The sequence below is a fragment of the Rana temporaria genome, chromosome 4 (assembly GCF_905171775.1).
Source record: "Rana temporaria chromosome 4, aRanTem1.1, whole genome shotgun sequence".
NCBI classification, from domain to species: Eukaryota; Metazoa; Chordata; class Amphibia; order Anura; family Ranidae; genus Rana; species Rana temporaria.
Genome location: NC_053492.1, coordinates 277659504 through 277687270, shown reverse-complemented (window position 1 = coordinate 277687270; position 27767 = coordinate 277659504). Strand labels below are relative to the sequence as shown.

The following is a 27767-nucleotide window of genomic DNA, read 5'->3' as shown; positions in this document are numbered from 1 at the left end:
ATTCCTCAAGTGTATAATAATAATATAAAAATTTCAAAAATGGATGAAATAAGAAAAGGATAATCCAATAAAGTGCATCACAACATAATAAGCATCACATCAAAAATGGCATCTAAATATAAATATTTTTCAATAAAGTCCATTTATATAGAGCAGCCAAGAAAATCTGATAATGAAGAGAGAAACTCAGTTCCTTATTCAAAATTAGATCTCCTCCTAGGCAGACAAATAGGGATGAGGGAGAGAGGTAAGGGAGTCCAAATTGCAAATGGAAAAATAAGATGTATAGGTGTCCTTCTAGAATCCTCCCCCAGTAGTGCTAGCCTCTCACCTTATGGAAAGACCCCAATGGGTCTAGTCGTGCATCAAGGGATGTTAATCACCAGGGACAGTTGCTGTATCCTCCTTAGGGTGTCCAGAACAGCGGATCACTGCAGCCTTTCATCCGCTCTCTCCGGCCTGTTTTCCCTTTAGGGATGGTGTCTTCCAATTCACGAAATCAAGAACAAACAAAAAGATTCTCCATAGTGTAGTAGATTAAAAACTCTTGCGTTTATTAATAAAATGGCATAACAGTTTAAAAATGGCAAAAAACAAACAAACAATGCAAGGACTTCCGGTCATGGCCGTAACTGGAAGTAACGTCACCAAGCTATCTGCCAGCGCGTTGCGTCATAACACACGTGACTTTATCAAGACTTGGTGGTGGTCTGGGGGAATGCAGTTAAAGCAATATTAAACCCAAAAGCAAACATTTATTATATTTCAGCTTATCAGTTCTTAGATGTGGTGGCTATGTTAGTTTTCTATTTTAGGCTTTTTCTTCCTTTATTTTCACATGGTGATCTGGTCAGTAAGTCTGTTTTTCAACAGAATAAGCGGTCCTGCAGATGTAACAGATAGGGGGTTGAGACAAACCATTTACCACTGACAAATGCGCTTACAATAATTAGCTTTTATTATTTTTTTGGTATAACCTTTATCTTTATCTAGCTGTTAGCTAGTTAGATTGTTAGCTGGAGTTCAACTTTAATTTATTTGTGTATTTAAATCTGCTAGTACATCTCGCACTTCCCTCCCCTGAAACTGACAGTGCCGCTGTGTAAAGGTGCCCCCTGTGCTCCTTCATACAGAATTCTAAGGAGGCAGGCATTCTAATACATGCGGTTTGTTACTGGTCAGATCATCAGGTTGAAACAAGGAAGGAAAAGAGCCCCCCAAAAAAATTAATACAGCCACCAATGACCGGGAAGCTGCAATATGTTACATTTTTAGGTTTAATACCACTTAAATAATTATGCATTAACTACTGGTAAGCTAGACAGCCTGTGACTTTCTTACCACCATGCTATCACTACTACTATTTGTATTTAGAGAAAGGAGAATTTTTTTTTCTACTTTTAGATATAAAATAATTTTAACATAACTGCCACTTTTTGCAATATTCGAAGCTTTAAACAGCTGGCATGAGCTAGAGAAGAGCAGTGGAGGGTCATAACCAGCAAGATGACAGGCATACATTATGCACTTATAAACTGTGTAGTTTAAGTGGAATTGTCAGTAATAGTAAGCCAGCCAATGACAGCTTGACATTATTTTGATCTTATGCCCCGCTGAAGCATTTCAACATATACCGTAGTTCAAGTGCATTGCCCCTAGAACTTAACTGGCAACCAATAAAGTATGATTTTAGCCGTGGTGTCAAAAGCACATTACTTGTGGCAAATATGCAGAGAAATACATGTAAAATTATCCTGCTTTTCTGTGACTTCGTAAATCAAGTCCACTAAAGGATATTCCCCGAAATTCTTAGTGATGTTTTGTTGACTTGTGCGTACATCTGTCCCTTGCAGCAGTAAACACGCTGGCTGATGGGAATTATTTATTAGTTTCATGTTCGGTTAGACTGGTAATTTTGACCAAGACTAAGATCTTTTTTGACAGAAAGTGAAAAATCTATTATTTTCTATGCTGTTGGTGTCAGTCAAAGAAAATGTCACATTTCCATGTGCATCTACAGAACCTTAATTATGTGTCTGTCTCCTGTTTCTCTCCAGGCACTAAACAGAAGACATTCTACTCCAGAAAGGAATTACATTATTTATACTTTGTTCATTCACTTAGCCTGCTCGGAAGATTGTTGATATATAAGCATGGCAGGAACCTGTTTCCTATAAAATTGAAGAACCGAAAAGGTACTTAGGAGTAAAATAACTTTTTCTACTGATAACAAAAAATGCAAATTCTAATGGTACTTACGATACATATACTGGCACCTTACATTTGTATCTTATTGGTATAACTTGTTCCACATATTTGAAAGAATAGTCTGTCTGAAGCTACAGTATGTTTCAGTCTCACATCTAGATAATTCTCTGACCCTGTTGGGGTCCCTATTATGTTTGCATCTAAAATGCAGTGACACACTGGCCCAGATTCAGGTAGGAGATACAACGGCGTATCTCCAGATACGCCGTCGTATCTCTGAGTGTGAGGCGTCGTATCTTGGCGCCTGATTCAAAGAATCGGATACGCCAGAATTAGTCTAAGATACGACCAGCGTAAGTCTCCTACGCCGTCGTATCTTAACTGCACATTTACGCTGGCCGCTAGGGGCGTGTACGCTGATTTACGCCTAGAATATGTAAATCAGCTAGATACGCCTATTCACGAACATATGCCCGGCCGTCGCAGTACAGATACGCCGTTTACATTAGGCTTTTTCCGGCATAAAGTTACCCCTGCTATATGAGGCACAGCCAATGTTAAGTATGGACGTCGGGCTGGGCGTAATTTATGTTCACGTTGAAAGCATTTGGCTTTTTGCGGGTTAATTTGGAGCATGCGCACTGGGATACTTTCACGGACGGCGCATGCGCCGTTCGGAAAAAGCGTAATTTACGTGGGGTCACAATAAATTTACATAAAACACGCCCACATCTTCCACATTTGAATTACGCCGGCCTATTTACGCTATGCCGCCGCAACTTTGCTTTGAGAATACTGCACTTGCCTGTCAAAGTTGCAGAGGCGTAACGTAAATAGGATTTGTTACGCCCGCACACAAATACAAGCTCCCTACCTGAATCTGGGCCACTGTGGTCAATATCTAAAGAGAGAGGTTCTCACAAGGTGCAGTGATGGGATTCTGGGATGAAATAATGGGCCAGATTCAGGTAGATCCGCGCAATATTTGCGTGGGCAAAGGGCAACGATTTTTGCTCTGCGCCCACGCAAATATTTTGATATGCCCGCGATTCACGGAGCAGTAGCTCCGTAAATTGCGCGGGCGATATGCTAAATAGCCGGGCGTAAGGGCGCCTAATGTAAATGATCCCGCCGGGGGCGGGAATCATTTAAATTAGGCGCGCTCCCGCGCCGAGCGAACAGCGCATGCTCCGTCGGGAAACTTTCCCGACGTGCATTGCGGCAAATGACGTCGCAAGGACGTCATTTGCTTCTAAGTGAACGTGAATGCCGTCCAGCGCCATTCACGAATCACTTACGTAAACAACGTGAAATTTAAATTTCACGAGCGGGAAGGGCGGCTATACTTTAGCATTGTGAATAGGTGGTAGTATGCAATTTGCATACTATACACCGATCACAATGGCCGCGCCCCCTAGCGGACAACGCAAGAATGCAGCCTGAGATATGAAGGCATAAGGAGGCTTATGCCTGTCATATCCTAGGCTGCAGTCCGCGTAGCGATGTTCCTGAATCAGGGGCATTCGCTACGCGGGAGCAAAACAGCTATTGCGCCGCGCAACCTATGGTTGCGCGGGCGCAATAGCTTCTTGAATCTGGCCCAATATGTTTTGATCCTTATAAAATACAAGATATATGAACTATTTTAGGACACTTGCAGTGTTTTATTTTGTATATTTAAAGGCACATAGGGTGGAATATTCCCGAGGAGCACTGCTAATGCTTTTATTTTCAGTAAGGATTTAAAGGCATATATTATGAATGATGGATATTATTTATAGCAGGTGCAATGAACTTTGTATTCCTAAATATTATATATTTGTATTCTGTGTGCCCTGGGAGAAAGTGATTTATTTGCTACTGCTAATTTCATACATTTTTATACAATTTTTTGACATTTCACATATGATGCACAAAACGTGTCTGTGGATTAATCAGATTCAGATCCTAATGTATGGAATTCTTAAAAAAGGGGCGTAAATTTAAAGCTGGCAAAAAAGATTGCAATCTGCACTTACCGGGCCAGATTCTCAGTCAGCGGCGTATCTTTGCCCGGGCGTAACGTATCCGATTTACGTTACGCCTGCGCAACTTAGACGGGCAAGTGCTGTATTCTCAAAGCACTTGCTCTGTAAGTTGCGGCGGCGTAGCGTAAATCCACCGGCGTAAGTCCGCCTAATTCAAATTTGGATCAGGGGGGCGTGTTTTATGTAAAACTACTGTGACCCGACGTGATTGACGTTTTTGCAGAACGGCGCATGCGCCGTCCGTGGAATTTCCCAGTGTGCATTGCTCCAAAGTACGCCGCAAGGACGTCATTGGTTTCGACGTGAACGTAAATGACGTCCAGCCCCATTCACGGACGACTTACGCAAACGACGTAACTTTTTCAAATTTCGATGCGGGAACGACGGCCATACTTAACATTGGTATGCCGCACTTATGCCACATATAGCAGGGGCAACTATACGCCGGGAAAAGCCTAACGTAAATGTCGTAACTTTACTGCGTTGGCCGCACGTACGTTCGGGAATTTGCGTATCTAGCTAATTTGCATACTCAACAAGGAATTCGACGGAAGCGCCACCTAGCGGTCAAAAAAAAATGCAGTTAATATCCGACGGCGTAAGAGACTTGCGCCTGTCGGATCTAATGGATATCTATGTGTAACTGATTCTAAGAATCAGGCGCATAGATACGACGGGTCGGATTAGGACTTACGACGGCCTACATGGCGCTGCGCCGTCGTAAGTACTTTCAGAATCTGGCCCACCAAGTGTGAATGGGGCCTTAGCTGGAGGATCAACATGACAGCCAGCCAACTAGCATTTTCAGAATGCTATATAGTAGATAAGGCTTAAAAAAGACAATAGTCCATCCAGTTCAACTTGTGAAGGTGTATGTGTATCAATGTCTATAATTTCCCATATCCCGGTATGTTTTGTCCCTTTTAAATGTACGTCTAAAGCCCTGTACACACGATCGGTCCATCCGATGAAAACGGTCTGATGGACCGTTTTCATCGGTTAACCGATGAAGCTGACTGATGGTCAGTTGTGCCTACACATCATCGGTTAAAAAAACGATTGTGTCAGAACGCGGTGACGTAAAACACAACGACGTGCTGAAAAAAATGAAGTTCAATCCTTCCAAGCATGCATCGATTTGATTCTGAGCATGCGTGGATTATTAAAAAAAAAAAAAATTAAAACAAGATTGCTTTTTTTTTAACCTATGGATAAATAACTGATGGGGCCCACACACAATCGATTTGGACCAATGAAAACTGTCCATCAAACTGTTCTCATCGGTTTAACCGGTCGTGTGTATGCGGCCTCAGAGTCTTTTAAAAATATCCATACTCCTCGCAAGTAACCACTGATTGTGGGAGAGAGTTCCACATACTTATAGCCCTTTTTCACAGAGGGAACGCAGTTCCCTTTGCAGGACTAGAGCAGCCGAGAGCAGCCGAGCCTCCCGAGCCAATCCTTCACTAAGCGGCGATGCCCAGCTCGAGTCACTGTCAGGGGCAGGCGAACCTTAGTAATCCTTTATGTTATATATATATATATATATATATATATATATATATATATATATAATTGGGGTTATTTTTATTTTCCTTCGCTATGCATCTCTCGTAATCTTTTTGAGCCTCCCTGATTGCATTTTTACATTTCTTATTGCATTCCTGCATGTAATGTTACCAATGGCAGCAATGAAGCTTCCATCTGGTTACCTTTTAAGAGAAAACAAATAAAAATTAATTTGGTTTTTACATTTGTTCCAGAAGCAGTGCCACTGTCTGACTTGGTAGTGCTGTTTACCCATATTATGTTATATTGCCCAAACCGACAAAAGAAGGCTGCTGGAGCATATGCAGGTATTTTTTTGTACTCTTTATACTAATATTATATAATATAATATAATATTCCTTTAAACCTATACATTTGCTTCATGAATTAGGACTTCCAATTTTAAAGAGTTACATGTTGGGTATCTATTTACTCGACTTAACATCATTTGTTCATGTTATACAAAAAATGGGGGTAAATATTTGTTGTTGTTTTTTTCCAAGAAAGTGTTTTTTTTTTATCGAGTTTTAAAAATTGCTGTGCAAATACTGTGTGACAAAAAATTGCAACCACCACCACTTTATTCCCTAGGGTGTCTGCTAAAAAAAAAAAAAAAAATATTTACAGGACACCCCTCAAATTTTAGTAAATATTTTATTATACCTTTTCATGTGACAACACTGAAGAAATTACACTTTGCTACAATTTAAAGTAGTCATTGTACAGCTTGTATAACAGTGTAAATTTGCTGTCCCTTCAAAATAACTCAACACACAGCCATTAATGTCTAAACTGCAGGTAACAAAAGTGAGTACACCCCTAAGTAAAAATTTCCAAATTGGGCCCAATTGCCATTTTCTCTCCCCGGTGTCATGTGACTCATTAGTGTTGCAACGTCTCCGGTGTGAATGGGGAGCAGGTGGGTTAAATTTGGTGTTATCACTCTCTCTTATACGGGTCACTGTAAGTTTAACATGGCACCCCATGACAAAGAACTCTCTAAGGATCTGAAAAATAAATGTTGCTCTACATAAAGATGGCATGGGCTATAAGAAGATTGCCTAGACCCTGAAACCGAGCTGCAGTGCGGTGGCCAAGATCATACAATGGTTTAACAGGACAGGTTCCACTCAGAACAGGCCTTACCATGGTCGACCAAAGAAGTTGTGTGCATGTGCTCAGCGTTTTATCCAGAGTTTGTCTTTGGAAAATAGACGTATGAGTGCTGTCAGCATTGGTGCAGAGGTTGAAGGGGCGGAGGGTCAACCTGTCAGTGCTTAGACCCTACGCCGCACACTGCATCAAATTGATCTGCATGGTTGTCGTGCCAGAAGGAAGCCTCTTCTGAAGATGATGCACAAGAAAGCTTGCAAACAGTTTGCTGAAGACAAGCAGACTAAGGATATGAATTACTGGAACCGTGCCCTGTGGTCTGATGAGACCAACATAAACTTATTTGGTTCAGATGGTGTCAAGCGTGTGTGGCGGCAACCAGGTGAGGAGTACAAAGACAAGCGTGTCTTGCCTACAGTCAAGCATGGTGGTGGGAGTGTCATGGTCTGGGGCTGCATGAGTGCTGACAGCACTGGGGAACTACAGTTCATTGAGGGAACCATGAATGCCAACATATACTGTGACATACTGAAGTAGAGCATGATCCCCTCCCTTCGGAGACTGGGCCGCAGGGCAGTATTCCAACATAACGACCCCAAACACAGCTCCAAGACAACCACTGCCTTGCTAAAGAAGCTAAGGGTAAAGATGATGGACTAGCCAAGCATATCTCCAGCCCTAAACCCTATTGAGTATCTGTGGGGCATCCTCGAATGGAAGGTGGAGGAGTGCAAGGTCTCTAAAATCCACTAGCTCTGAGATGTCAATCATTTAGGAGTGAATGAGGACTTCAATGGCAACCTGTGAAGCTCTGATGAACTCCATGCCCAAAAGGGTTAAGGCATTGCTGAAAAATAATGGTGGCCACACAAAATATTGACACTTTGGGCCCAATTTGGACTTTTTCACTTAGGGGGTGTACTCACTTTTGTTGCCAGTGGTTTAGACATTAATGGATGTGTGTTGAGTTATTTTAAGAGGACAACAAATTTACACTGTTATACAAGCTGTACATTCACTATTTTACATTGTAGCAAAGTGTCATTTCTTCAGTGTTGTCGCATGAAAAGATATAATAAAATATTTACAAACATGTAAGGGGTGTGCTCACATATAATGTTTGATTTTCTAGCAAGAAAATTGATTTTTATATGTAGGAGGAGAAGAATGCCAGAATTGACTTGGGCTGAAAGTGGTTAAAGTAGAGGTTCACCCATAGCGAACACATTTTCCCCTTAGATTCCTGCTCGTTTTGTCTAGGGGAATCGGCTATTTGTTTTAAAATATGATCCGTACTTACCCGTTTACGAGATGCATCTTCTCCGCCGCTTCCGGGTATGGGCTTGCGGGACTGGGCGTTCCTTCTTGATTGACAGTCTTCCGACGGTCGCATCCATCGCGTCACGATTTTCCGAAAGAAGCCGAACGTCGGTGCGCAGGCGCAGTATAGAGCCGCACCGACGTTCGGCTTCTTTCGGCTACGAGTGACGCGATGGATGCGACCGTCGGAAGCCTCTCGGAAGACTGTCAATCAAGAAGGAACGCCCGCTCCCGAAGACCCATACCCGGAAGCCAACGGAGAAGATGCATCTCGAAAACGGGTAAGTACGGATCATATTTTAAAACAAATGGCCGATTCCCCTAGACAAAACGAGCATGAAGCTAAGGGGAAAATAGAAAAAAATAACGAATTGGGTGAACTCCCGCTTTAAATAATCAACTTCTTCTAAGTTGGGAGCAGTTGAATGACAGGAGTTCCCTTACCCATTCACAGAATGTGGGAGTGTAGTATTATGAGGTCTGTGAATGGAGGTGAGGGAAGAGGAGGGCGGGCCAGTGGCACAACTTTTCTCAGAAGCAGCAGCTGCCGAGATTCAAACCATCTATGGCTGGCCTAACTCTCATATCAATGGAAGACAGATGCTGAGAGCAGTATTTGGTGGCTGTGAGGAGGCTCAGCAGGGATAATTTTTACAAGATGCAGCAGCTTTCAAGTAATGGGATACATAATATTACACATAACTAATATCTGTGGTGATGTATCCCAAAAGAAAAAAAAAAAAAAACCTTCAGATTTAAACATGTAAATAAATATTTGTTTTTTACAGGAACTCATTTGGTTTCTCAGACCATACATTTTCTTTATTATGAATATCTTTCACCATGGAAGATGCAAATTATTACTTTATCAACATTCCCCAATACATAAATTAATTGTACTGTCTCAAAGGCCATTAACATGTGCATTGATGTTTTTATTTCATAGGCAATTATGCTCCTGCAAGCTTGGCTATGGAAGTCCTCAGAATGCTTTGTGACCGCAAAGAATGTGCCAGTGAATGTTTGTACACTGGGGTTATTATAGACAGCCTCCTTTCACCAATACAAAAATTATTGAAAGGAAAAAAGGTTAGTAACAGGGAGTTATTAAAGGTTTTTTTTCCCCCCCATCTAAGGACTTGTTTGTAAATGACTAAAGATTTAATTTTCAGAACTAGCGTATAATTTTATTATTATAATGTAAATAAACATAAGGCTCAATCTACAAAGCTGATACACCAGAATAAGGAGTCCAATGCGTATTGAAAAGTACAGTATTATGGCTAAAATAAAGATCCTTATCTCTGTGAATGGAATCTAAACAATGTAGCAAAACATTAAAGTTCAACTTAATCAAGGTTTAGATGATATTAGACTAGCAGCTGGGATTCAAACCTGCTGTACTTGCAAATTGCACTTTTTTGTTTTAGTTCAGTTTTTTTTTATTAATAATTTTATTAATTTCAGTGTCATTTGTGCCAGAAACATAACCCTAATGCTTTTTATAAAAGAGAAAAATAATGCAGATTTCATTTTTTTTTTTTTTTGGTGGCTCTCGATGCTATCAGTATACACCAATCAGCAGCTGCAGACTCTGATAAAAAAAAGCGCTCCAGCATGTCCATTTGACTTCTGTTGAGCAGGGACGTCCACACACTGAATGAGATTTGGCGGGTAGCTGCTGAACCGACCAAATTTGTAAAAAGTCTATGGCCAGCTTAACATAAGTAAAATTGTACAAAAATGCAATTGTACAATTGTAAAACTGTGCAAAAATACTGTAGACTAATGCTGCAGATGTAGTCGGCTTGTAATGAAATGCATATCAACTAAACGTAAGCCTTTAAACGTTAGATAGTTAAACAATTTATTTACTACCATGAGTTACAGTGGCAGGACAAGGACCTCTAGCAACCAAGGGGACCACTGTGAACGACCACTGTGAACAGAGGCTCATGATGAGGCGGTATGGATGGCACTAAATATAATTAAGGGTGGTCGAATTGTGCCTACACATTGACATGTACAACCAACAGACCACTGCAGTGCACAGAAATTAGAGCATTTTGCTGGCCTCAAGGGTGACCAATTTTGGTGCATAGAAAAACAAATGAAAGGGAAGGTGCTTAGTCATGGATATAATGAACATGGGTGTGGTATATCAGAAGGTAGCATGGCCTAATAAACATGGGTAAACCATTAGTTGTAATGAGCATGGAAAGGACTTGTAACACATCAATATGCTATCTCCATCCACCTTGTTTGTGTGGATGGAGGAACCTGTTCGCTCAGCCTATGAAAGAAAGAAAGTTACCGCTCCAGGTGGATTGTGTTAGGATGAGCAGTATGGTCTCAGGAGATCAAGGGTGCTGGCAATGCACAAGGCAACAAATGGAAAAAGAAAATATGGACAGCCGCACTCCAAAAAACCTTGATGGTTGTCTTTATTTAAAAAAAAGAAAAATGGACAACAAGTCACAGCACACTACACAGGAGTAAAACAGTTGACGCGTTTCGCACTATAAATTAGTGCTTAATCATAGCTATGATAAAGCATTAATTTATAGTGCAAAATGTGTCAGCTGTTTTACTCCCGTGTAGTGTGCTGTGACTTGTAGTTTATTTTTCCTTTTTTAAATAAAGACAACCATCAAGGTTTTTTGGAGTGCGGCTGTTCATATTTTCTTTTTCCATTTGTTCGCTCAGCCTGCAGGCTGAATGCAAAAAATAAATGAATAAATACTCATCGGTGGCCAGCTTTAGGCAGAACCAATTGTCCGACCTCTAGACTTGTGCCTTGTACACACGATCGGAATTTCCGATGGAAAAAGTCTGACGGACCTGGTATGGTCTTGGAGGGGGAACCCATGCTGGTTTTTTATTTAAAATTTGGCGTGGAGTTCCCCCTCATGATAAGCCACTGACAAAGTTCCCTGTCCTGGAAGCGACTTCAAGTCACGTTGTAAGTCGCCCCGAGTTGCGCTGTGGTTCACGCTCAAGTCGTGTCCAAGTGGCCTCGCAAAGTCACGCACAAAGTTGTGTTGCCCCTGTGTGGCTCCTAAATGTTTTTTGTTTTGCTAATTTAAGATTCAACTTATCAGTGTTCTCTACTAAAAATTCTGTCCCGAAGGTACTTTCTTACTCCTCCTTTTAGCATATTAAAAAGTTATCTGACCTGCTTTATAAACGATGCAGTGCCAGTGTTTTACAGCTGCTTTCTCAACATTGCACAGCTCCAGCCTGGAAAGCCCTATCCAATGGGTTGTCTGAACTTGAAGCTGGGTCATAAAAGCTCTCTGTTTTCTGTCTTCTCTGACTTTGGTACTGCCATAGTATGAAATAAATATTGTCATCTTTTGATTATGTAGTATTGTAGCTCTTATATTTGTTCTTTTCCTAGAAAGCCTTGGTATGACAAAAGCCCACCGTTGAAAGGAAATTTGTTCCACTGTGACAGAAGGACATCCCTTTAGATATCAAATTTAATATGCTACACTGATGCTGAGTGTCAAGGGGTTTATGTACCTGTTCTCTACTTTCTCAACAAAACACCTCTGTGCTTGGAGAGGGCATGGTAGCATGATGACATTGAAGGCAGGATTTTGTGATGAATAACCAGCCATAAAAAGAGAGGCACTGAAATGTCCAGTACTGATCTGTTCACACACTTCTATTTACACCTTTATTAATAAAAATAGATTTCAGGAGTCCATTAGACAGTTTGTTATAGTTATATTTTTGCAAGCCAACAACTGCATGACAGTCAGTTGGAAAATTCGTTTGAAGAATATTGCCTTTTCTCTTAATCTGTCTTTTCTTTTGAAAGTATTCCAAGTTATTTGTTTTGTTATAGATTTCTCTTTATAGCCCAACAACAGTGAAAAAAGTTTTTCTTGCTTTGCATAGAGTTAAAAAAAAAAAAAGTCTTTAACACTGTCTGTAGTCAGTGTCAGAGAGAGTTTTCATTTCACTGTGACAGGAAGTGAGCAAAACAAGGCCACAGATTGCAAACACAACAGTCTCTGTAGTAGAGTGAGGCCCTGTACACACAGGCAAGAATCTCGTCGGGGGGAAAAAAACTTTGTTTTCCCTGACGAGATTCTTAGCAAGAAACTCTTGCCGCCCGAGTGTACACACTGACCTTTTCAAAAGAACCGCGGTTCTCTTGAAAGGCAAGAAAGCGGTGACATAATCGCGTACGACGAGCATCCGCTCGTCACATTCAATGCCGTCAATATGCTTCACCCTACCTATGCCGTGGAAGCTACCGCGCATGCATCAAAGTCATTTCGAGCATGCGCGGGATTCCGCGGCGACAGGCAAGTATACACACTCTCGGGTTTCTTGTCAGGAAACAGGCAGACAATAATCCCGACGAGAAAAAAGAGCGCAGGTTCTCTTTTTTACTCGTCGAGATTCTGGCCAGATTTCCTGACAAGAAACCTGAAAGCCTTGTACACATGAACGGTAATCTCGGCAAGAAGCAGTTTTCTTGCTGTTTTTTTGCCGAGAAAAACGGTCGTGTTTACGAGGCCCGAGGAAGAGTGTCTGTCTTTTTTTTATATGAATACTTAAAACCAAAAATATAGTGTAGTCCCAATCTATATTAAATTCAAACAAATAATGTCCATAACACATAGTCCATTAGAAATATCTTCAATCACCACGGTGTATAAAGTGCTTATGCCGCGTACAGACGGTCGTTTTTTGTGATGAAAAAAAACGATGTTTTAAATCATGAAATAAAACGACGTTTTTGAAACATCATTTTCAAAAACGACGTTGCCTACACACCATCGTTTTTTCGCAATGCTCTAGCAAAGCGAGGTTACGTTTCACCACTTTTTTCCATTAAAGCTCGCTTCATAACTAGCTTCTGGGCATGCGCGGGTGTAAAAACGTCGTTTTAATCGTCGTTTTTTGCTACACACGGTCAATTTCTGTGAAGTAAAAAACAACGTTTTGAAAAACGACACAAAAAATTCAAGCATGTTCGAATTTTTTTTTTAGTTTTTTTGAAGACATAAAACGACGTTTTGCCCACACACTATCATTTTAAATGACGTTTTTTAAAACGTCGTTTTTTTTCATCACAAAAAACGACCGTCTGTATGCGGCATTAGAGTCCTCCAAATTCACAGTGCAAACGCTGGGGTAAGGGCTACACTTCCAACTCTCCTCCACTAGAAGCAGTGCTCAAACTCATAAAATATACAAAGATAAAAAGGGTTCTCCACACAATGTATTATTTGGGCCTCAAAATGGGCGTGGGATGACCCCTATATGCATTATGTCTGTAGACAGGACTTCCTCGTTAGGTTCATTAGGTTCAGAGCTATCACATCCCCCAGCCATTTATATAAACTCTCCTCCATTATCTCTCTATCATGGTTACGAAAACAAACATCTGCACCAGGGGTCAAGTTCTGGGGAAAAAAGTGTGGGAACTCCCATCCAAGATCCACTCCCCCACCAAAAAAAAAATGATACGCTCATATGCATAATTACTAAACAGCATTTTTTTTTGTTTTTTTTTTTCGATCCACTGTACCTTAGTTATCCTTTATGTTACTGGCCGCTTCCTGTATATGGATTCATCGGGTAGTGTGCGGGTATTCCGTCACTTCCTCAATGCCGCAATGTCTCCTGGGAGCTTTTGTCATTGTTCCTAGGAGACATTGCGGAGGTCTGCCGCGAGTTATCGCAGGATTTAGAAAGAACTTCTTTCTAAATCCCGCGATAACTCGCGGCAGACCTCCGAGCTGGGCATCGCCGCTTAGTGAAGGATTGGCTCGGGCGGCTCGACTGCTCTAGTCCTGCAAAGGGAACTGCGTTCCTGCTGTGAAAAAAGTGCAGGGACTCCGTTCCCACGCGTTCCCGCAGGACTTGAGCCCTGATCTGCACCATGAAAACCGGAAGTGAGGAATATGAAGACTGGAAGTATGTGCCTGGACACTGTAACTTCCCCAGACTCCATAAAGAGACTACTGTAAATTACCTACATCTGCTCTGGGGACATGATAAATATAAAATACAGTATATAATTGCAAAAAAATTATGACAAATAGCAACGAGTGCTCACACACGTGCTAAAAATACTCTCTTAAACCGCTCTGAGTTTTGTGGCTATAGTTCATGTCATACATTCATTTTTCCTATCAATACCAATAAATACTAACATAAAAATTGTCTTATACTGCACATATGAAAGTTATAACCACATGCAACACTTCACTTCTAGCCTCACACACTGGCCCCCCTCACTACGCACAGAATAAAACTCCAACCCCTTCAACCTTGGCAAACAGATGACACTAGAAGTCTGAAAAAACATAGCTGTGTTCATGAGCGCCTGTGGCGTACGACTAATGCCTCGTACAGACGATAGGACTTTCCGACAACTAAACTGTGGATTTTTTTTCCCAACGGATGTTGGCTCAAACTTGTCTTGCATACACACGGTCACGCAAATGTTGTCAGAAAATCCGAACACCAAGAATGCGGTCACGTACAACACGTACGATGGCACTATTAAAGGGAAGTTCAATACCAGTCATGTTAGTAGAAGTTTGGTGAGAGACGATTCACGATTTTAAGCCTCGTGCTTTTCAGTCCGTTACAGCGTGACAAATGTGCTATCTCCATTACGAATGCTAGTTTTACCAGACTTCCGTCTCGTACTTGATTCAGAGCATGTGTAGAATTTTGTGTGTCGGAATTGACCACACACGATCGGAATTGACGAGAACAGATTTTGTTGTCGGAAAATTTGAGAACCAGCTCTCAAATTTTTGTTGTCGGAAATCCTGACAGAAAATGTCCGATGGAGCTTACACACAGTCGGAATTTCCGACAACAAGCTCCCATTGAACATTTGTTGTCGGAAATTCTGAGCGTGTGTACGTGGCACAAGTCTCAGAAAGATTTCAGCCAATATACATCTGCCCTCCAAAAATACAATTCAATCCCCCTTACTGCCAAGCAGACCTATTTTATCACACTCATTACCAAATTATCATCCAGTCCCCGTCAACTCTTCTCTACCTTCAACTCTCTATTTCGTCCTCCACTGCCTCCACCCTCTAATGCCGCGTACACACGGTCGGAATTTCCGACAACCAATGTTCAATGTGAGCTTTTGGTCGGATATTCCTACTGTGTGTAGGCTCCATCGGACATGTGCTGTCGGAAATTCCGACAACAAATGATTGCGAGCTTTTTCTCAATTTTTCCGACAGCAAAAGTTCTTGTCGGAAATTCCGATGCACAAAAATCCTACGCATGCTCGGAATCAATTTGTCGCATTCTCAAAATCATTGAACTTCATTTTTCTCGGCTCGTCATAGTGTTGTATGTCATCGCGTTCTTGACGTTCGGAATTTCCGACAACATTTGTGTGACCGTGTGTATGCAAGACAAGTTTTTGTCATCGGACTGTCCGATCGAGTGAACGTGCAATACAATACCTGTCGCCGGGAATGTGTTTCCAGCACAACGGCATCGCGCTGATTCTCGGCGACATGGTGCCGACATCTCGCACTCGCTGGAATAGAAAAAGCACATTCCAGCTAGCGCGTCATAAAAGCGACGGGGATCCGACTTGGATTCCCGCCAATTCTAGTCGCAGCGTTTGGTATGAATCATGAGGGGGAACTTCACACCAAATTTTAAATAAAAAAACGGCATGGGTTCCCCCCAGGGGCATACCAGGCACCCTGCGGCCCCCCACCCCAAAGTACCCTGTCCCCATGTTGATAAGGACAGGGCCTCTTCCCGACAACCCTGGCCGTTGGTTGTCGGGGTCTGCGGGTGGGGGCTTATCAGAATCTGGGAGCCCCCTTTAATAAGGGGGCCCCCACCCTAGGTGAATGAATATGGGGTACCTACCCATTCACCTGGAGGAAAAGTGGGGGGGTCTTCTCCGCTCTCCGGGGGGGTCTTCTTCCATCTTCTCCGCTGTCATCTCGGCACTCCCCGGTTCTTCTCCCGCTCGCTCTCCGGTGCCTTCTTCGGGGCTGGCCGCTGCTATCTTCTTTTTAGCTCTATTACTAGCGGCGGCACAGCCCGCTCTTCTTTGCCGTCTTCTGCCTTCTTCTTTTCTTCCGATGTTGACGCAACGCTTTTTCCCGCTGTAATGCCGGGTGCATGGCTCGCACCAATTTTATATAGGCCTCTTATGGCGTCACAGTCCCCACATGCTCCGGGACCACATATTTTCTATTGGATTGATGTCTGGGCTTTGACTAGGCCATTCCAACACATTTACATGTTTCTCCTTAAACCACTCAAGTGTTGCTTTAGCAGTGTGTTTGGGGTCATTGTCCTGCTGGAAGGTGAACCTCCATCCTAGCCTCAAATCACACACAGAGTGGTACAGGTTTTGCTCAAGAATATCCCTGTATTTAGCAACATCCACCTTTCTATCAACTCTGACCAGTTTCCCAGTCCCAACTGATGAAAAACATCCCCACAGCATGATGCTGCCACCACCATGTTTCACTTTGGGGACGGTGTTCTTTGGGTGATGTGATGTGTTGGATTTTTGCCAGACATAGTGTTTTCCTTGATGGGCAAAAAGTAAAATGTTAGTCTCATCAGACCAAAGCACCTTCCTCCATACATTTTGGGAGTCTTCCACATGCCTTTTCGCAAACTCAAAACATGCCATTTTGTTTTTTTGCTGAAAGTAATGGCTTTCTTCTGGCCACTCTGCCATAAAGCCCAACTCTATGGATCGTGCGGCTTATTGTCGTCCTATAATTCAGTGTTTGCTGTGGAACTCTGCATCTCCTCCAGGGTTACTGGAGGGAAAATACCTGTGCAAGGTGCAACTTCTATTGCAAAGTGAACATTCTATTTTCCTTTTAGCAAATCAACCTCGTACTAAATATCTTACTTTGTCATGTGCAGGTATGTTTCTTTACCAGCTTTCATTTTTGTATCTTGGACAGCTACCATTGCTGCAGCTTTTGACTGGTTACTGTGCATCTCTTTATCAAATACCAGTAATAATAGTTGAAGCTCAACAAAACTAGGCATGAGACCTGGGTTTGTGTTGCCTCTGGAGTAGACTTTCTGCGTGGTGAATGCTTTGCTCCAGGCTATTAATTGTTTAAATGTGTCACACGGTACCCATAGGTCTCATAACAGACGGTACCGGTGAGAAGTTGTCAGTGCTTGGGAACATTGCACAGCTGCAGTAGCAGGAAAATGTGTTTCATAGATAAACAGATTTATTTTAAGAATTGTTTTAGCCTTGTAATTGTTTTTTTTTTGTTTGTTTGTTTAAAGCGTTGATTCATTTTATAAAAAAAAAAAAAAAAAAAGGTTTAATTTTAATTGTGTACATTATTGCTGTTCCTATAGAGGCATATAAACATGCACAAATCAAGCCTTTGCATTTAGTTTTCTAACAGACTTCTTTATATAACCTGTACTCTTTTGTTAATTACTCAGCTTTGTCTTTTTTACGTTCATATAATAGCACATGTTAGGCAAGGTGTATTCACATATGCTGTTTTTTTTTTATGTGTCAGCCCAGTTCCTAATGAATGTTTTGCACTATAAACAGTGTGCCTGTTTCTATTGTTTCCTAATACACTTTCAATTAAGATCTTACAAGATTTACTGGTTTGTTTTCCAGGTTCATGTTAACTGTGATGAAACCACTCTTACATTTATTGCTGATGTTTTAGCAAGAATTGCTTCAAATGAAGCAGGCCTTTCGCTTCTGCTCTATGGTGAAAAGGAGTACACCAAAAACAGGTATTGTGTTATCGGTGTATTAAGGATAAAAAAGTGATTTTTTTTTATAATCGATAAATGGGGGGGGGGGGGGGACTCTTTACAGCGATGGCTTATTCAAACATATTGCAGAATGAAGTACACATGTTAAAATACAGCATAATAATTATTAGAGACAATAAGTCAGTAGAGCTGTAGCAACAGCTTGCTGTAATTTCCCATTTTGAAACCCACTTAGACCACAGGAAGGAAGCGACAAACCCTATTCAGTACTGTGTGTTTATTGCCCCTGGCAATATATATGTGTTTGCAGCCACATGGTGTTCCCCAACTCCTGATGAATGATATATTACCATGAGGCACGTGGATTCCTGGGAATGTTGATTGTGTTCCTTATCTTTTATGTTGGTATGCTCCCCACATAATTCATGATCTTAAATATAATATGTACTTCGACCTGTTAACTCTAACAACCCCCTTAACCCTGTTTAATTTTTGGCACCTTTAATATTTCTTACACACTCCCATTTTGTCTCTTATCAATACATATCAAGACTTGCTAGTCAAAGTAGACATGCACAACTGGGAATCCTGCTTTGTATCAGCATGAGGGCGGTTCACCATCTGTTAGTGGCCTGTTAAGTCTTCCCTATCATTTGGGGAGTTTGTTTTGAAAAAGCTTGCAATTCTTCTTTTCATGCTATTGTTACATTATTACATAGCAGCTTTGCTTTTTGTCATGTCTTGCTCGCCAACTCAAACTGTTTATTGCATTTTAAAAAATGAAAAGGGATTCCTAAATAAATATGCAGGGTTCTTCCTTGTCCAAAATACCTATGTAAGAGTTTCTGTTCAAATTTTTTATTGAGAATAAAGAACACAGAGTATTGTAACAGATAGTTTTGGTTGGAACCATAAAGGAAATACCATGGTACATCTTATATAAAGTGGATACAAACATAGCAACACGATCATATAATCACAGATAACCAGTAATCGTACAAAGTAAGGTAGGTCGTTACAATGGGAACAACTGAGGACGTAGTATCAAGGGACATATAAACGTAAGATAGCAAAGAAAATAGCTCCAATCCAAGAGCATTGTAAAACGAAAACATATACTCTGTAGGTTCAAGAACTAGGAACCGTAAGCTAATTATTGGCAGTAAACCTCAGCACTGCCTTAGTACTCACAAGTAAGGTATTTTAAACAGGGAAAAAGGAAAGCCCAGAGAAAGGAGGGCATGAGGGGAGAGGTGGGAAAGGAGAAGCAAGGAGCCAAAAGAAGAGAAAGAAAGAAAAGTAAAAGAGAAAGAATGTCGGCAGGGTCGCACAGACCCCCGGAAGGTCATAGTTTCAAACTGAGAAATCTGCTCAATACTCATGGTGTAAGTAGAGTAGTGTCAAAATCAGGAGGGAGAAAATTCTCCACCCAGGGTGTCCAGATATTGTTATGTTGGGGGACTCGATCCAAAATTTTTGCCTCAATTTTACTGTGAATCATTGCTTGGGGTCACTCTATTTTCACCTCAACTATATGAAGTTTAGGAGTCTTCCAGGCCCTAGCTATGGTTTGCTTAGCAGCTGTAGTTAGTTGAAGGAGGAGGCGAACCTGGGCCCTAGTGTAATCTTTATGGACATGGTTTAGGAGGGCCAAGGACGGATCAGGGAGCAGAATATGGAGTAATGTGGAGGCCATGTGAAATATTGTTATCCAAAATTGCTGTGCAATAGGGCAAGACCACCAGATATGTGCATGAGTACCTCTCTCCCCACAGCCTCAAACATACAGGTGGGTAGGATGGTAAAAATGTTGATATCCTAGCAGGGACAAGATACCACCGCATGAGCACCTTATAGTTAGCCTCCTGGGCTACCACATTTTGAGTGGAGGATTTAGTGCAGGCCCATATATTCGTCCAATCATCTGTGTCCAACGTTTCCTGTAGGTCTTTGGACCACTGTGCAGCGTATAGGGGAAGATCAGCTGGTGGGGCAGTGAGCTGATTATATATGCGCAAAATAATACCAGGGGCATGTGGGTCTGAGTTGCAAATACCTTCGTAAAAAGACATACCATCTAAGGAGGTGCGGGTAAAATGAGCTATTTGGAGGTAACGGAAGTATTCAGTAGAGGGCAATTTAGCCTGGGACTGGAGTTCCAGGAAAGTTTTGAGGGTGATTTTGTTAAATAGATCACAGATCTGGTGTAACCCTGCTTGGGACCAGAGCCGAAAAGATTCTGGCTCAGTGAAAGCAGGGTAGAAAAGCAGGTGACCAAAAAAGGTAACGGGGCGTGGGAAGAAACTAATTGGAAAGGACCACTCAAGCTATCCCATATTTTAAGCGAATGACGTGTAATCGGGTTTAGAATAGGAGAGCGAATTGATGGGGGTAACCACAATAGGTTGGATACTAGTAAAGGAGAGAGATCTACAGCTTCCAAGCTGACCCATATTGGGATTTCGGTGGATGCATGGAGTAAAGTGATTTGGGCTAGCTGAGCAGCTTGATAGTAGCGAAGAAAATTAGGAAGCCCGAGGCCTCCACTAAGTCTATTGCAGAGAAGAATGGATCTAGACACCGTAGGTTTTACGGGACCCCATATGTATTTAAAAACCCGGGACTGCACAATCCGATGGAATTAGGATGGGACAGCTACTGGTAGGACTCTATAGAGGTATAGTAGTTTAGGAAGCAGGGACATTTTGACAGCAGCAACTCGTCCCAACCACGAAACGCACAATGGCTTCCAGTTATCTAAAAGGGATGATAAATGTGATAGCATAGGGAGGTAATTAGACCTGTAGAGAGAAGCTGGGTCACTAGTTGGCTTTATACCTAGGTATGGTAGAGAGGAAGTGGACCAAGTGAAGGGAAAGTATTCCTGAAGGTGAGCTACTTCCTGGGGGGAAGAGACACATTGAGAGCCCTCGACTTAGATTGGTCAACTTCTAGGCCAGAAATCTTAGCAAATTTCCCCAAGATTAGTTATAAGTTCGGAAGGGTTATATGGGCAGAAGTTACAAACAAAAGCGCATCATCGGCGAACAAGCAGATTTTATGGGAGGTAGAAGCTATTTCTAATCCTTTAATATCTGGGATAACCCTGATTAGGGCAGCAAGGGGTTCAATCGCTAAAGCGAAAAGTAGGGTGGATAGGGAGCACCCCTGTCTAGTGCCCCTACCTATCTGGAAACTATCAGAACGAAACCCAGATTACTTGACATACGCCTGTGGCTGACTATATAGGGATCTCACCCATTGTAGGAAATGTGGACCAAAACCCCAGCGGTTAAGTATGAAATTTAGGTAGGGCCAGGAAACCGTATCAAATGCTTTCCTGATGTCTAGGGATAACAGGTGCATAGTAGTGTTGCTCACGAATATTCGCATTGCGAATATTCGACTCGAATATAGCATATTCGAGAAATCGCGCTATATTTCGAAATTCGCGGTGAATATTCGCAATTCCGAATATTCGATTTTTTACAATTTTTTTTTTGAATCAGATCACATCCTAGATATCTCCATCGACGTCTAAAAGCATTGCTGGTATCATTAGAGACCCTGGGCCGAGTAGCTGAAGCGTTCATTGAATTTTCCAGAAAGATCGCAATGCGATTATTCGGCAAACGCAATATCGCGCGATTATTTTCTTCGCCCCTATCTTCCGCATCAGAGCGATTTTTACAGTTTCATTTTTAAAACAGATCACATCCTAGTGATCTCCATAGACGTCTGAAAGCATTGCTGGTATGATTAGAGCCATTGGGCCGAGTAGCTGAAGCGATCATTTTATATTGCCGAATATTCGCAATGCGAATATTCGGCAATAGGAATATTGCGCGATTATTTGCTCCGCCCTTTTGCATCAGAGCCAATCAGAGTTCTCCTTCCACACTCGTCACAGGTTAGCAACCAATAGGAACCTGCCTGCATGGACATTATATAAGCTCACTCCCAGCACCATTTCATTGCAGATTCAGAAGCTGGCTATAGAGTGTGGAGGCTGTTTCTGTGTTCCTGGTTTCCTGTGTCTTTGTTCTTGATTGATTTAGATCATCACCAGCATTGCTATTTAGTGATTCCAGTGGATCTTTTCCAGTATATCAACTGCTTTTTTCAAAGCAATAGACCCAAGAGCTTTTTTCAAAGCTACGTTTTGTGCTGTTTTGTGCTGTTTTTTTCATTTGTGTTACTGTTTGATCCTGCAATCCTCCCTGTTCAGTTATATTTGCAAGAGATTTCAGAACACATATTGCTGAGCTTTATAAAAGAGCTTTTCTAAAAGCTAAGTTTTGTTCATCTTGTGTTACTGTTAGATCTTGCAGGTTCGCTGTTCAGTGATATTTGATAGGCATCTCAGTTCAAATTTTGTTTAGTTTTCCCTAAAGAGCTTTTATAAAAGCTAAGTTTTGTGTTCAGTTTAGTTAAATTTTGTGTAGTAAGTGTACACACTGTTAGTGTACATTTATTTCATCTAGCTTAGCTTAGTGTGTGTTTAGTGTCTGTGTTTTGTGTTTAAAAAAAAAAAAAAAAAAAAAGTTAGTGTTTGTTTAGTGCTTTTTTTTTTTTCTTTAATTTTGTAGTCCTTGTCTGGTGTACTACTTTTCTTATAGTTTAGTAGCTGTCTGTGTACGTCTTTGTCTGCGTGCCTGTCTTGTAAAAAAAACACAAAAACACATTTTGTTCACATTTTCCCCCCCAATAAAGTTTAACCCCCCCACACACATATCAGCAATAATGAGCGGCATCCGTGGCCGTGGCAGCAGGGGTAGGGGAGTTACTCCCAGTGCTGGATCGCTGCCAGCACGGGGTACCTCTCGTGCCCCTACTAGTGGTAGAGGATCGGGTGCAAGGGGAGTACGCCTGATCCGGGAGTTCTTCCCATCGGGCAGCCGCCCGATATTGCCATCTCAGGCTCAAGTAGTGGTGGACTACATGGGGCACAGCAGTGCCACTGAGTCGTCGGTCCCGACTCACAGTAGTACCACCATTACACCGTTGCCTGTACTACCCCCCCCCAGCCCCCAAGAGTCCAGCATCTTACTGTTCGACAGCGACAGTGATAGGGATCTCTTGGGGGAGGCCATGCATCAGGCAGACCTCCAGCTCTGTCCTGATGGTCAGGACCTTTTTGAAGGGATGGATGAGGAGGATGGGATACCTGCTGGCAGTATCCCAGAGACATCCCTTCAAACTGGTGCTGCTGTTTTGGTGCAGGAAACAGCAGCACCTAGTCAGACCCAGGCGTGGGTGAGGGGACAGCGGAGCCAGGCTAGAGGCTCCATGTCACGTGGTTCCCTCAGACCAACACATCTCAGCCCTTGGTCTGACATCTCTGGGGGCGAAGAGGGTGACCCATCATGGTTGCCATCTGACGCGTCGGCTCACTACGTCAGTGACGACGGGGAAGGTAGGCACCCTGGTGAAACGGTGCGCCAGGTCACCACCAGGGAGACCATCGTCAGGGTCTCCACTGGTGATGGCAGCAGGAGGTGTCAGGAGGAGGAGCAGCAGCAGCAGCAGCAGGCAGCTCCACCTGTGCGCACCGAATCCCAGCAGGTGCAAGTAAGCGTCACCCCATCTGACAGGAGGGCGGTGCTGAAGTCACCTGTCTGGAATTTCTTTACCCTGGTGGCAGACAACCCTACCGTGGCCATCTGCCGGATTTGTAAAGTGAGGGTGAAGAGAGGGAAGTGTTTGGCTCGGGTGGGTACCACAGCCCTGAACCAGCACCTGAGGATAAACCACTGGGCGTTGTATGACGAGATGAAGCGTGGTGGTGGTAGCAGCGCCACCACCACAAGTGAGCAGGGTACAGCAGCCCCTGCCACATCTTCATCTGTTTCCAGCAGGTCATGCCCCCCCGCTCCCTCTAGTAGAGGTACTGGTACCGGCAGCCAGACCTCTACTTCCACAGCACCCTCCACGTCTGTGTCCCGCACTGCCGTCCGGCGCCAGGCGTCGATTTCAGACGCCTTTGACCGCACCACTCCCTTCCCCCCTGGAGACCGACGTGTGCGTTCCCTCAATGGGCTCCTGGCAAGGGTTATTGCCCAACATCTGCTGCCCTTCAACATAGTTGACAGCAACCCCTTCAGGCAGATGTTGGAGCAGGCCCAACCCCAATGGCGTGTCCCCAGCCGCCATTTCTTTGCCAGGACTGGTGTCCCTGCCCTACACCAGCACATTGTGCAGAATGTAACCCTGTCGCTGGATCACGCTGTCAGCGACAGGGTTCATCTGACAATGGATGGCTGGACCAGCAGGCATGGGCAGGGACGCTACATCAGCTTCACGGCCCATTGGGTTTCCCTCCGAGGCGTCGGTGAGGGATCGTCGGCAACCGATCTTGTGGTGCCGCCCCGGGGTGTCCAGGGGAGAACTGCTGGTCTCCCTCAAGCCACTGTCTCCGCAGCTGCTGAGCCTCCCAGCAAGCGCCCCCGTAGCTACTCAAGTGTGGGGCACGTGCGCTGTCAGGCCGTGCTCCAGCTTGTTAGTTTAGGGGACCGGAGACACACTGCAGAAGAAGTGCTGAAAGCACTTCAAGCTCAGGTCCAGAAGTGGCTGACACCCCGAAGGCTCCAGCCAGGTATGGTTGTCTGCGATAACGGCAGCAACCTACTCGCCGCCCTCCATGCTGGCAGTCTGACGCACGTGCCCTGTCTGGCACATGTCCTCAACCTGGTGGTGCAGAAGTTCCTGCGCACTTATCCAGGGTTGAGTGACATTGTGGCAAAGGCGCGTAGGATTGCCAGCCACTTCAGGCGCTCCCCAACCGCTACCGCGTCCCTGTCCAAATTGCAGCGGAAGTACAATCTGCCCCTTCACAGGCTGATTGTGGACAGTGTGACGCGGTGGAACTCCACCCTCCACATGCTGAAGAGGTTGTGGGAGCAGCAAAGGGCGGTGAGGGAGTACCTGATGGAACTAGGCACTGAGAGGGCTTCACCACAACTCCCTTTCATCGCCTGTGCGCAGTGGGGGCAGATAAACCAGGTCTGCCAAGTGTTGTCCTCCTTCGAGCAGGCGACCAAGATGGTCAGCAGTGAGCAAATTGGCCTCAATAGCGTGCTGCCAATACTGTTCATGCTGGAGAGGACACTAGATCGCCTGCTCGAGGCTGGGGAGAGTGCCTTGGTGGAGCAGGAGGAGTCAGCAATGCTCCACCGAGACCAGGGCCAGGACCAGGAGGAGGAGGAGGAGGAGGAGGATGATGATGAAGAGGAGGAGGAGGTGGTTGCTGGTGTCGTCCCGGAGTCAGGGCCTGGTCAGGAGGGAGAGCCGGTGTTGGGGGCACCGATAGTCCGGGGGTTGGGCATGTCTGAGTTTGACCAGCAGCGCCTCAGGGAAGAAGAGTCGCACCTCATTCACCTGGCCAGCATTGAGGAGTCACAGCGGGCTGTGCTCTTCCCCATGGCTGCCCACATGCTGAGATGCCTCAGGAGGGACCCCCGGGTTAAGACCATCAAGACGAGGGATGATTTCTGGATGGCCACCCTTTTGGATCCCAGGTGCAAGGGGAAACTGGAGCAGTTCATCCCAGCCAGCCGGAGGCAGCACCGGATGGAGGAACTGCAGGCAGCCATTGTCAGACGGTTGGAGCAGGCAACTCCCCGGCCTCCAGTTGTCCCCCCTCATCTCACCCAGCAGGTGGCTGCACCCAGCTGCAGCCGAGCAGGGGACCTAATGGAAGAGATGAGGATGTTCTTCCAAACCGAGCGACCCAGTACCACCACCAGCAGCAGCAGCAGCAGTCACCACCAGCGGCTGGCCCACATGGTGGCAGACTACATGGCGTCCGTCGGTGCTTCTGACAGTATGAGCACCGACGACCCCATGGAGTACTGGGTTGCCAGATTGGACACCTGCCGCGAGCTCGCTCAGTATGCGCTGGAGTTATTGTCTTGCCCCCCCTCCAGCGTACTATCTGAGCGGACATTCAGCGCGGCAGGTGGGGTGGTCACGGACAAGAGGACCCGTCTGTCCACAGACTCCGTGGACAGACTCACATTCATAAAGATGAATGAGTCCTGGATCGGCGGTGACTTTCTGGCACCCGTCGTCGGTTCAGGGCGCTGAAGGGTCCCTTGCCATGCATTCCCTGATGAAGCCCCGGACCTGATGTATTTACAGTGCTGAATATAACTATTTCAACATCAGAGAAAATCAATGTTAATATTTGGTACAGTAGGCTTTCTTTGCAATTACAGCGGTCAAACATTTCTTGTAGTTTTACACCAACTTTGCACACACTGGAGGAGGGATTTTGGCCCACTCCTCCACACAGATCTTCTCTACATCAGTCATGTTTCTGGGCTATCGCTGAGAAACACGGAGTTTGAGCTCCCTCCAAAGATTCTCTATTGGGTTTAGGTCTGGAGACTGGCTAGGCCACGCCAGAACCTTGATATGCTCCTTACAGAGCCAATCCTTGGTTATCCTGGCTGTGTGCTTTGGGTCATTCTCATGTTGGAAGACCCAGCCTCGACCCATCTTCAAAGCTCTAACTCAGGGAAGGAGGTTGTTGCCCAAAATCTTGCAATACATGGCCCCGGTCATCCTCTCCTTAATACAGTGCAGTCACCCTGTCCCATGTGCAGAAAAACACCACCAAAGCATGATGCTACCACCCCCATGCTTCACATTAGGGATGGCGTTCTTGGCATGGTACTCATCATTATTCTTCCTCCGAACACGGTTAGTGAAATTATGATCAAAAAATTATATTATAGTCTCATCTGACCACATGATTTTCTCCCATGACTCCTTTGGATCAGTCAAGACAATTATGTCAGCAGTTATTTCACACCCTATATACTCTTATTAAGACTGCTGTACATCATGGCAACTCCTGCCCATGTGATATGACTCTGTATCAACTACTACTGTTAATACTACTACTGCTGCTTCTGCTGCTGCTGCCGCCCAGTCAATACACCTATGTCAGCAGTTATTTCACACTCTATATACTCTTATTAAGACTGCTGTACATCATGGCAACTCCTGCCCATGTGATATGACTCTGTATCAACTACTACTGTTAATACTACTACTGCTGCTTCTGCTGCTGCTGCCGCCCAGTCAATACACCTATGTCAGCAGTTATTTCACACTCTATATACTCTTATTAAGACTGCTGTACATCATGGCAACTCCTGCCCATGTGATATGACTCTGTATCAACTACTACTGTTAATACTACTACTGCTGCTTCAGCTGCTGCTGCCGCCCAGTCAATACACCTATGTCAGCAGTTGTTTAACACTCTATATACTCTTATTCCTACTGCTGTTCATCATGGCACCTCCTGCCCATGTGATATGACTCTGTATCAACTACTACTGTTAATACTACTGCTGCTTCTGCTGCTGCTGCCCAGTCAATACACCTATGTCAGCAGTTATTTGACACTCTATATACTCCTATTCCTACTGCTGTTCATGATGGCACCTCCTGCCCATGTGATATGACTCTGTATCAACTACTACTGTTAATACTACTGCTGCTTCTGCTGCTGCTGCCCAGTCAAGACACCTATGTCAGCAGTTATTTGACACTCTATATACTCCTATTCCTACTGCTGTTCATCATGGCACCTCCTGCCCATGTGATATGACTCTGTATCAACTACTACTGTTAATACTACTGCTGCTTCTGCTGCTGCTGCCCAGTCAAGACACCTATGTCAGCAGTTATTTCACACTCTATATACTCCTATTCCTACTGCTGTTCATCATGGCACCTCCTGCCCATGTGATATGACTCTGTATCAACTACTACTGTTAATACTACTGCTGC

General features: G+C 43.9%; 1 protein-coding gene across 3 annotated transcripts in view; it reads left to right on the top strand.

The window, feature by feature from the left end:
* The window catches only part of TBC1D32 (TBC1 domain family member 32), a 552992-nt gene that overhangs the window by 140977 nt on the left and 384248 nt on the right, over window positions 1-27767 (top strand). For 2 of the 3 annotated variants that reach the window (XM_040350326.1, XM_040350327.1), the window contains exons 13-16: window positions 2058-2195; window positions 5999-6091; window positions 9163-9305; window positions 17860-17981. In XM_040350326.1, coding sequence (XP_040206260.1) covers window positions 2058-2195; window positions 5999-6091; window positions 9163-9305; window positions 17860-17981 — 496 coding nt within the window. The remainder of the gene's footprint in view (window positions 1-2057; window positions 2196-5998; window positions 6092-9162; window positions 9306-17859; window positions 17982-27767) is intronic. The other variant, XM_040350328.1, reaches the window with a different exon arrangement.